General features: G+C 40.0%; 1 protein-coding gene across 2 annotated transcripts; it reads right to left on the reverse strand.

Annotated features, from left to right (window-relative positions):
* Positions 1-4,086: 4,086 nt before the first annotated feature.
* On the reverse strand, positions 4,087-11,180 carry LOC141002500 (uncharacterized). Of its 2 annotated transcripts, none has more exons than XM_073473849.1 (11): positions 11,108-11,180; positions 9,696-9,784; positions 9,078-9,227; positions 8,647-8,801; positions 8,326-8,462; positions 8,092-8,185; positions 7,744-7,855; positions 7,075-7,301; positions 6,760-6,934; positions 6,518-6,648; positions 4,087-5,790 (listed from the first exon to the last, which is right to left on the reverse strand). In XM_073473849.1, exons 2-11 carry the CDS (start codon positions 9,781-9,783, stop codon positions 5,473-5,475), a joined length of 1,587 nt encoding a protein of 528 aa, XP_073329950.1. In that variant the 5' UTR covers position 9,784; positions 11,108-11,180; the 3' UTR covers positions 4,087-5,472. The 2 variants fall into 2 exon arrangements, with proteins under 2 accessions (XP_073329950.1, XP_073329949.1); XM_073473848.1 differs by having other exon boundaries at positions 8,590-8,801.
* Between the last annotated feature and the right edge of the window lie 443 nt (positions 11,181-11,623).

An 11,623-nucleotide genomic window follows, 5' to 3' on the forward strand; every position in this document is an offset into this window, starting at 1 on the left:
CTCGAAATCGCTCCCAAATGTGCTCCTATACTGGCTGAACGAGACACAGCAGTCCCCATCGGATTCCGGTGAAATTTGTATTTTTGGTGAATATTTTAAAGAAAAAAGTGGCCCATTTTTTCAATAGCTTCCAGGTCTTTGGACCGATTGACTCGAAATCGCTCCCAAATGTGCTCCTATACTGGCTGAACGAGACACAGCAGTCCCCATCGGATTCCGGTGAAATTTGTATTTTTGGTGAATATTTTAGTGAAAAGAGACAATGTTTCATGAGACTGCCTTAAGGCTGGCATTAGGGTTAGGGTTAGGGTTAGGGTTATGGAGCTAGGGTTAGGGTTACGGTCGTCTTTTGACCGATTGACTCGAAATTCGTCACGAATGTGGTCCTCTACTCGCTGAATGAGACACAGCAGTCCCCATCGGATTCCGGTGAAATTTGTATTTTTGGTGAATATTTTAAAGAAAAAAGTGGCCCATTTTTTCAATAGCTTCCAGGTCTTTGGACCGATTGACTCGAAATCGCTCCCAAATGTGCTCCTATACTGGCTGAACGAGACACAGCAGTCCCCATCGGATTCCGGTGAAATTTGTATTTTTGGTGAATATTTTAAAGAAAAAAGTGGCCCATTTTTTCAATAGCTTCCAGGTCTTTGGACCGATTGACTCGAAATCGCTCCCAAATGTGCTCCTATACTGGCTGAACGAGACACAGCAGTCCCCATCGGATTCCGGTGAAATTTGTATTTTTGGTGAATATTTTAAAGAAAAAAGTGGCCCATTTTTTCAATAGCTTCCAGGTCTTTGGACCGATTGACTCGAAATCGCTCCCAAATGTGCTCCTATACTGGCTGAACGAGACACAGCAGTCCCCATCGGATTCCGGTGAAATTTGTATTTTTGGTGAATATTTTAGTGAAAAGAGACAATGTTTCATGAGACTGCCTTAAGGCTGGCATTAGGGTTAGGGTTAGGGTTAGGGTTATGGAGCTAGGGTTAGGGTTACGGGCGTCTTTTGACCGATTGACTCGAAATTCGTCACAAATGTGGTCCTCTACTCGCTGAATGAGACACAGCAGTCCCCATCGGATTCCGGTGAAATTTGTATTTTTGGTGAATATTTTAAAGAAAAAAGTGGCCCATTTTTTCAATAGCTTCCAGGTCTTTGGACCGATTGACTCGAAATCGCTCCCAAATGTGCTCCTATACTGGCTGAACGAGACACAGCAGTCCCCATCGGATTCCGGTGAAATTTGTATTTTTGGTGAATATTTTAGTGAAAAGAGACAATGTTTCATGAGACTGCCTTAAGGCTGGCATTAGGGTTAGGGTTATGGATCTAGGGTTAGGGTTACGGTCGTCTTTTGACCGATTGACTCGAAATTCGTCACGAATGTGGTCCTTTACTCGCTGAATGAGACACAGCAGTCCCCATCGGATTCCGGTGAAATTTGTATTTTTGGTGAATATTTTAAAGAAAAAAGTGGCCCATTTTTTCAATAGCTTCCAGGTCTTTGGACCGATTGACTGGAAATCGCTCCCAAATGTGCTCCTATACTGGCTGAACGAGACACAGCAGTCCCCATCGGATTCCGGTGAAATTTGTATTTTTGGTGAATATTTTAGTGAAAAGAGACAATGTTTCATGAGACTGCCTTAAGGCTGGCATTAGGGTTAGGGTTAGGGTTAGGGTTATGGAGCTAGGGTTAGGGTTACGGGCGTCTTTTGACCGATTGACTCGAAATTCGTCACGAATGTGGTCCTCTACTCGCTGAATGAGACACAGCAGTCCCCATCGGATTCCGGTGAAATTTGTATTTTTGGTGAATATTTTAAAGAAAAAAGTGGCCCATTTTTTCAATAGCTTCCAGGTCTTTGGACCAATTGACTCGAAATCGCTCCCAAATGTGCTCCTATACTGGCTGAACGAGACACAGCAGTCCCCATTGGATTCCGGTGAAATTTGTATTTTTGGTGAATATTTTAAAGAAAAAAGTGGCCCATTTTTTCAATAGCTTCCAGGTCTTTGGACCGATTGACTCGAAATCGCTCCCAAATGTGCTCCTATACTGGCTGAACGAGACACAGCAGTCCCCATCGGATTCCGGTGAAATTTGTATTTTTGGTGAATATTTTAGTGAAAAGAGACAATGTTTCATGAGACTACCTTAAGGCTGGCATTAGGGTTAGGGTTAGGGTTAGGGTTATGGAGCTAGGGTTAGGGTTACGGTCGTCTTTTGACCGATTGACTCGAAATTCGTCACGAATGTGGTCCTCTACTCGCTGAATGAGACACAGCAGTCCCCATCGGATTCCGGTGAAATTTGTATTTTTGGTGAATATTTTAAAGAAAAAAGTGGCCCATTTTTTCAATAGCTTCCAGGTCTTTGGACCGATTGACTCGAAATCGCTCCCAAATGTGCTCCTATACTGGCTGAACGAGACACAGCAGTCCCCATCGGATTCCGGTGAAATTTTTATTTTTGGTGAATATTTTAAAGAAAAAAGTGGCCCATTTTTTCAATAGCTTCCAGGTCTTTGGACCGATTGACTCGAAATCGCTCCCAAATGTGCTCCTATACTGGCTGAACGAGACACAGCAGTCCCCATCGGATTCCGGTGAAATTTGTATTTTTGGTGAATATTTTAAAGAAAAAAGTGGCCCATTTTTTCAATAGCTTCCAGGTCTTTGGACCGATTGACTCGAAATCGCTCCCAAATGTGCTCCTATACTGGCTGAACGAGACACAGCAGTCCCCATCGGATTCCGGTGAAATTTGTATTTTTGGTGAATATTTTAGTGAAAAGAGACAATGTTTCATGAGACTGCCTTAAGGCTGGCATTAGGGTTAGGGTTAGGGTTAGGGTTATGGAGCTAGGGTTAGGGTTACGGGCGTCTTTTGACCGATTGACTCGAAATTCGTCACGAATGTGGTCCTCTACTCGCTGAATGAGACACAGCAGTCCCCATCGGATTCCGGTGAAATTTGTATTTTTGGTGAATATTTTAAAGAAAAAAGTGGCCCATTTTTTCAATAGCTTCCAGGTCTTTGGACCGATTGACTCGAAATCGCTCCCAAATGTGCTCCTATACTGGCTGAACGAGACACAGCAGTCCCCATCGGATTCCGGTGAAATTTGTATTTTTGGTGAATATTTTAGTGAAAAGAGACAATGTTTCATGAGACTGCCTTAAGGCTGGCATTAGGGTTAGGGTTAGGGTTAGGGTTATGGAGCTAGGGTTAGGGTTACGGGCGTCTTTTGACCGATTGACTCGAAATTCGTCACGAATGTGGTCCTCTACTCGCTGAATGAGACACAGCAGTCCCCATCGGATTCCGGTGAAATTTGTATTTTTGGTGAATATTTTAAAGAAAAAAGTGGCCCATTTTTTCAATAGCTTCCAGGTCTTTGGACCGATTGACTCGAAATCGCTCCCAAATGTGCTCCTATACTGGCTGAACGAGACACAGCAGTCCCCATCGGATTCCGGTGAAATTTGTATTTTTGGTGAATATTTTAAAGAAAAAAGTGGCCCATTTTTTCAATAGCTTCCACACAGGAAATTTTGAAGAGTAAAATTTACTCAATTTGAGTAAAATTTTACTCCCAAAAAGATAGTATTTGGTCCCAGTCCAAAAAGAGTAAAATTTACTCTTGTCATAGAGTTAAATTTTCAGAGTTATTTCTACTCCATCTAGAGTTCATATTTTACTCCACAAGATTAAAATTTACTCTATTTAGCATAAAGTGAGAACAACTCCAACACCATTTCACTCAATACAGAGTTGTATTTTACTCTGTACAGAGTAGTAACTGCCTCATAATAGAGTTATAATTCTACTATTAATAGAGTTGTATTTTACTCTGTTCAGAGTAGTAACTGCCTCATAATAGAGATATAATTCTACTATTAATGGAGTTGTATTTTACTCTGTTCAGAGTAGTAACTGCCTCAAAATAGAGGTCAAATTCTACTATGAATAGAGTTCTATTTCACTCAATAAAGAGTTGTATTTTACTCAATATTGATTTTAAAAATGATAACTCTGGATTAAAATGTTTGAAATAAAAAAGACCAGAAATGAATATTCAACAATGCACGACTTGTATTTTTCTTAAATGCATAACACATGAGCACCCATAATATGTCCATACCGTTTGGCCTTTGTAATATGACAGCATTGTATAATACATGAAAAATTCAAATGCCCTCAAAACCTGCAACAAAAATCTCCATGAATAAGACTCCATGGACAGAGTAATCAATATGAGGAAAAAAAAGTCGTTCATGGTGACAAATTCCATAATGAAAACAAATAGAATATTGCAAACAGGTATGCACACTATCACCACGCCAGCAGCTGCAGATAAGGCTGTAAAATATTGCAATAGCCATCAGCACAGCCAAAACATTTACGCCCAATTGGTGGGCCATCACAATTTGGACACAATGTGCTCTTTGAAATCGGGTGGATTAGATAAAAGAGGAGAAAATATAAATAAATTAAAATATGAGTTATGGGCAAAGAAATTCAGAAATCCATTGTTCATCCCCAGTGCAATAGTTACAGCTTAGCGATTCTTTTATCACAGGAAACAGTATGGAACAATAAATGAACTTGAATCATCATTGCTGTATGACATCTGCATATCAAATGCTTTGTAAAACAAAAGCTCTTTGACATCAACAACATGAGGTCCTTCTGCAGTACACACAACTTTAAATGCATAAAAATGCTCATCCATACACACTGTTTGTAGTGCAAATGTACACAACAGTAACCTCTCATCTTTAAGAACAACACGGTGGATTTTGTGAAAAACTGGCATCTCATTAAGCACTTTGAGACAAACAACTAAACCAGGACGATACATATTTCCATGGTGTTTGGCCCATCTAACATCCAACACCTTAGTGTCAACTGCTACCTGAAGAGCCTCTGCTATCTCACAGCCTCTGTCCATCACGTTTAAAGCTACCATTTTACTTGGACCAAGCACCAGTCTGTCAGGCTCAAATGTCTGCCAACTATATGCTACTTGACTTTGGTGTTTCTTTGCTAATGTTTTAGTTATATTTTTGAAGCTTTTTAGTTGTTTTTTAAAGAAATTGTGCTTCGCTTCATAGCGCATGCACCAGGTATGCAAAAGTGGTCCAATTTTACAAATACATGTCGGATAATGCACCATAAAATGATGCTTTGGTAGTAGCTTCTTGTTGGGATATAAATGCTTGAATAACCCATGGTGCTCTGAAATCAAATGTTTCAAATAAATGGTAATGCCAGTTGATAACATGAAAGAAAATACAATATCTGCTATTTGAAGCAACAACAGAAGCAAATACCAGTGTTGATCATCTCGACAAACCAAGTCTCCAAATATAAGTGGGAGATTGCGAAGTAAACACCAGGATTGGATCGCATTTGCCTGAGGACCTTTGCAAATAAAACAAAACATCTCTGCATCAAATCAGTGCAGCATCCGAGCTCTCATCTCTTTGACCCTGGGATTCACCTTGGTGGTAGCAGCATCAATCTGGTAAACAGCGGTTTGCAAGAAGTGGTAGACATTTGCCAGATCCCTGTTGTACGAGGTAGCGAAGACGAAATGAGCTTTGAAAAGCTCGTCAAAAGAGGCAAGAGAATCTGGTGACTGACACGGGATTGCATGTTTGTCAATCACAATGAAATATTTGTGTACGGCGCTCCTCTTGGTCCCCACAGCCAGTAGATAGGGTTGACGGCTCTCTGTGATGCTGTCCAGATGCCCCTCAACACTGGTCCCAGTCTGTGACAAGAAAACTTAATTAGTCTTGCTATTAAAATTAATCTGTTGCAGTTTAAGGCCCCATCATCACCACCAGAATCACTTATTGCCACAAAATGCAAGATGAACCATTACATTTCCAGTCTTATATTTTATTTTTTATAAGGCCGGGACTCGATTAAAAAAATGAATCTAATTAATTAGAGGCTTTGTAATTAATAATCAAAATTAATCACATTTTAATCACATAAATATTTGACCTGAGAACAGTGAGAATACAGATTAAATGGTCTTTCCTGCCACTACACAATGATGATTACTGTATTTAACTACTTAAATCGATCAATAGCATAAACTGATTTGTTGAACTCAGCCTGATGTAAGCATGAATAAAACTTGGTAGCCAATCACACAGGCAGCTCCATGTTGTCCCTGTGTGATGTTCAGGGACAGGTCAGGACAGTCTGAGGACAGAGAGCTCTGAGGGTGAAGTTTATAATAATGAAATGCACCGTGAGACAGTGGCTTTTATTCTGCTAAATGTAAAAGAAATAAACATATTCATCAGCGTATCTGAGGCCGATGGTGATAGATCTGTGGGGAGCCAAATCAGATAAATATCACAGGGCACTCGCTGATTACAGATGAGCATGGTCATCACATGATTTCACAAGAGTATAGTTTTATGGTTTAATATTACAGACAGAACAGTGAGCCTTCTTAAACTTTAATTAAACTGTAACATTACCTTGATAAATTTCACAAGGTGTTCAATGGCTTGTCTGGCGGAGAGCTTTCCTGGTCTCTTGTTGCGGCCATGAGGTGATGGTGGCATGAGGTGTATAAGGAGCAAGATGGAGGACATCTCACTGTCCCATCCTGAAAATACAAGCAAATTCAGAAAGACATTTTTACTACAATGTTTATATTTTTGTTCCAAATCCATTTCCCTCTTCCATTATTATTATTATTTCTTTAATTCGAGTGTACCATCTTCCAGTTCTTCTGTTGTGGATTCAGCGTTATGAAGGAGATCTTCAAGGTCGCTTGTCTGGGTGAGGCCACGGCTTTGTTCAAGGACTTTCTGCCTGTAGTGAGTAGGCCACTTCTCCAGGAACTTTGCAGAGATGTCATCACCAAACATCAGACTGAAATCCTGCTCTATCTGCAGACAAGATGGAATACAGAAAACAACATGGCATACATTGTTAATAGGTACACCAGGGATGACCAGGGATGTGGTCTGTTTAAACTCATTTTTCATTTCAGCTCGATTTTAATGCAAGGCAGTTAAGAGTGATATACCAGTCCTGTGATGTCAAGAAATCTTGGAAAGGTGGTGAATATTTCAGAGGACTTCACTGGGTCATGAACCATTGCTTGGCGATGGGTGAAGGTCTGTCTCATCTTCTCCTTGATGATTGCTTCATCAGTTGTATGCTTCATCAGTGCGATGGCCTCACGACACTGGGTTTCTGTGGTTAGCTGGTTTTCCTTACTGAAGGGGGTTCTGTCACCAGAATCTGGACCACCTGTAACAGTGATCAGTAAACAGTGAAACCACACACTGATGCAATACTTTCTTTACTTCTCAAAAAAGTTGAGCCACTTTCACCCCTTACACAGATGACCACTCATCTTTTTGCTAAACCCCCTGCGATGCCCACCACTGTAACAAAACAAGGACTATGCACATTAAAAATGAATTTAACATGTGAATGGGCTTTATGCACAGCTCCACTATTTCCTGAATCTAAGCCAGCTCCTTTATTTCCTGTCTTACATTATTGGACAAACTGATTAATCCAGGTATGTCTGACCTCACAACAATGATCAGGCACACCTGAATTCATCAGTTGGTCCAATAATGTAAGACAGGAAATAAAGGAATTGGCTGAAGTTCAGGAAGTAGTGGAGTGGTGCATAAAGCCCATTCTCATAAAAAAAAATCTAACTACACTCAAAATCATGTACCTGTCAGTGGCTGAGGGTTTCTTTTCTTTTGTCCTTCTGAGGCTTCTTTTTGAAGCGTTTTCACTCTCCATGCAAGAAATCCACTCCCATCTACTGGATTGTAATACTGCTCCTAAAAACCAAGAAAGTGTTTTATTTTTCCTCCTTAAAAAACTTAACACATGTCCTTGTCTGGAGAATTGCTAAAATCAAGATCAACCAGTCTAACATCTGCTGTGTTCAACTTGTTGAGGTTAGGAGAAAGGGTCAGCATACAGAAATGTTATTATTTAGTTGAAATCTCACTCGTTTTTTTGATCAATACCAGAAGTAATGAGTAAAGAGGTTAGACTTGTTTTATGTACTTACATAGCCCAAAGTGCCCTGGGGATCGGCCAGGTATGGAAACAAGGCAGTGATGCCCTTTGCGTAGTCCTCTTTAACACGCCTTGAAGGACTTGTCCTACAGCACACACGCACACACACACACACACACACACACGAGATCCAATCAAAAGTAGTGCTATGCCGATGCCTTCAGCACTTGGTCTGCACCAAATAAAACCATAAATGTTAGGGTCGGATATTAATTACATAACATACCCATGTTCACTCGCCATGTGTGCAACCAATATCTTCACCATGTCACGTCTTCTGGAATCTGTTAGGCTTTTTTTCCGAGCATACTCTGCAAGGATCCTCTCTCCTCCAGGTTTCTCCCTCAGAATGTTTTCAATGTTCTAAGTGTGAGAGGAAAAAAAGGTGAGGGACACAGGGATTTGGTGCCCCATTACATTTACAGTGACAAAAATGTAAACCATGCCCCGTACTACTCTGCAAATTTACTTGGCCATTTCCCCCCCTTACCCTTTTTATCAGAATCACCATCTTGATCTTGATCTCTCCATCTGCAAAGCTTACTACCTGAGCGAGACGAGTCACGTCGGCTCTGTTTCTTTGGGCAGGACTAGGCTGCAAAATGATGGTGTCATCAGAGTCCCCTTCATTATCTGCACCAGAGCTGAGAAAGGAGCTGTTGCTGCTGGCAATGGAGTGGCTTGTAGAGGGGCTCACTGAATCTAGCATGTTGACATAACAGGTGTGATAATAATAACATGTCATTAGCAAGAGGGGATCGTCTGTAATAAGAATAATGTAAAAGATCACAATAGATTAGGATGGATCCACACACCAAGCTAGTTATTCCTCAGATGCTTTCTTAAGTGTCTGAAAAGGCATGTTTATTCAAAATGTGATGCAACGTGGATAAGTCTCTCTTTACTATGTTGCATTACAAGGTTAGCCAGGACTGCATGGATTACTGTATAAGACTCCCAAGTTAACAAGTGACTCACCCTCAAAATCTGAGCCCGTGGGCAAACAGACCTCAAGCACACCCAGGTCTGGTTTCGTTACAAGAAACGCAAACGCATCCTCGTCAACTTCAGTGTTCAAATCATCATAGACTTTTAAGTCCAAGGTAGGAATTTCAAATTTCTTGGAAACTGTGAAGACAAAACAATATTGCACAAGATTGACATTCTGTTGTGCCATTAATCTTATTTTTATTATAAAAGGTCATACATCTGTGTCACTTTAGATCTGAACCACTTAAAAACAACGATTTTATACTTTAGCAATAAAAAAAAAAATATTCAAGATTGCAAACCTGCAAGCTCATAGCACAAGTGCCGCGCTATGAGCTTGTAGATCTGCCTTTAATTTTTTTTTTAATCATGAAGATTTTTGCAAATTTTTCAATATACTTTTACAGCAAACATTTCTAACTCAAATCATTCTTTTTCGCAGGGTACACGAAACAACATTTAGAGATGGGGGTCCAAAATCAAATAAATATACTTCTAAGGGTCCTTGACAATAATAATAATAATAATAATAATAATAATAAATGTAAGACAGCATCACTAATTTAAACATGACACTCAGTAGGTTGTGCAATTTGTTTCACTCACCACACTCCAAAAATGATTTGAAGGTCAGTTGCCCTTCATAACAAATGTATTTCTGGCGGTCTCGGTATTTCACTCTTACAGCCTGCATCCTTTATGGGAAATAAAAAAAATAAGACAGTTACTAAGATAATATAGAGCACCACAATTCATGCATTGAATGCTACAATTAGCTTAAGTATTACAAAAGCCCTATCTACAGGTAGGCTTGATACCACTCCGCATTTGCATCTAATTAAAACTCTTAAGTGTTTTGAAGCTACATGTGAAGCCAGATAAACAACTACTAACAGCAAATAAATACATTTTGTCAACATTTATCTTATCTCAACAATAATAGATGATGACTTTGGCTCACATAAAAGTGTTATATAGCTATAATTGGAAAATAGACAATGTATTGATAAATGGAAGACCAGAAGGCAACAAAAACAAAATGTGGGACTTGTAATGGAAATCTATGTGCAGGCAGAGATCAGAGATGGTGTTTTAAATAACCATGCTAGCGTTTCACCAGCTTTCATCTCTGCCAGTCAGCCTCTCAAACTGCCGCCTCTCTCGAGTGCGGGCTCACTGCACGTAGACACACGTGAGAAATTTTTTTTTTTTATTTTTTTTCCTGTGAGAGACTGTGGCGGGCCCAAACGAGGAAACACTGACGTGATTACATACACACACTGCTTGGTCCCTTGGTGTCACACAGGCACCACTCAAATATGCTCGGAAAGCGGAAGATCCCGCCATTCAAATGATCTAGTCTTTTTCACAAACGGTTCAGAAATTAATTCATGTTTTTGAAAAAGCTGTCCGAACATGTCTTCGAGGATACGCTCCTTAACTGACTCAATTCAGAGTAAAATACACGTGCTTGCTAACGGTCCACATGTCGGGTAGCTAACGTAACCGAAGAGCAATTAAAACAGTCGGTGTTGTAAATGCCTCAATTCAAAATACACGTGCTTGCGGTTCACACACAAAAACCCACTTAGTAACCGAAAAACAAGTCTGGTAAAACGTCATGACTCGTGAAACACACATGCTTGCTAACCGAACAGCAGAGAAAACAGTCCACACATACTAGACTGGTCCATAAAAAAAAAAAAAAATCAAACACACTTGCTAACCTAGGCACAACTCAATTCAGAGTAAACCTTCGATAAAATGGTCAGTAAAAATTAAGCTCAATAAAACACACACGTGGTAAATTAAGCTAACAAGAGTGAGGCTCGGTTTAAATTCACATTTAACATTATAGTTTGTGTTGAAACTAACGTTAGCATCGACATTGCAGTGTGTGAGACCCACACACTCGCCAGCTGCAATGTTACTCACAAATTACCTTTAAAGTAAGCCAACAAAAATTCTGCTGACATTTTATCTGAAATAAAATCGATTTCAATACTTTGCTGACTTACCTGGCTTACCGCCGTCCACCACTGCCGTTCACCTCGACCTTCCACTGCTGGGATAGAAAATGGCAGCAGAAACGAAACCTAAGAAAAATTAGTGGGCGTGTTCTTGAAATTACTCCAATAGGATTTACTCTATTTTTTTCCTCCTACTCTAGTGGCCATTGGAAATAATTACTATCCAAAATGAATAAAAAATACTCTTTTAGAGTAAAATAATGGTAACTCTGAGAAAATTACTCTCTCATTTTTCCTGTGCAGGTCTTTGGACCGATTGACTCGAAATCGCTCCCAAATGTGCTCCTATACTGGCTGAACGAGACACAGCAGTCCCCATCGGATTCCGGTGAAATTTGTATTTTTGGTGAATATTTTAAAGAAAAAAGTGGCCCATTTTTTCAATAGCTTCCAGGTCTTTGGACCGATTGACTCGAAATCGCTCCCAAATGTGCTCCTATACTGGCTGAACGAGACACAGCAGTCCCCATCGGATTCCGGTGAAATTTGTATTTTTGGTGAATA

This window comes from Pagrus major, chromosome 9, assembly GCF_040436345.1.
Source record: "Pagrus major chromosome 9, Pma_NU_1.0".
NCBI classification, from domain to species: Eukaryota; Metazoa; Chordata; class Actinopteri; order Spariformes; family Sparidae; genus Pagrus; species Pagrus major.

Bases quoted from the DNA above. Each gene is read 5' to 3' on its own strand.
- LOC141002500 (XM_073473848.1), bottom strand. From the start codon at position 9,783: ATGCAGGCTGTAAGAGTGAAATACCGAGACCGCCAGAAATACATTTGT. The intron at 8,463-8,589 runs GTAAGGGGGGGA...TCTCACACTTAG, and splicing joins TGGTGATTCTGATAAAAAGG to AACATTGAAAACATTCTGAG. The intron at 6,935-7,074 runs GTATATCACTCT...TCTTGTCTGCAG, and splicing joins TTCTTGACATCACAGGACTG to ATAGAGCAGGATTTCAGTCT.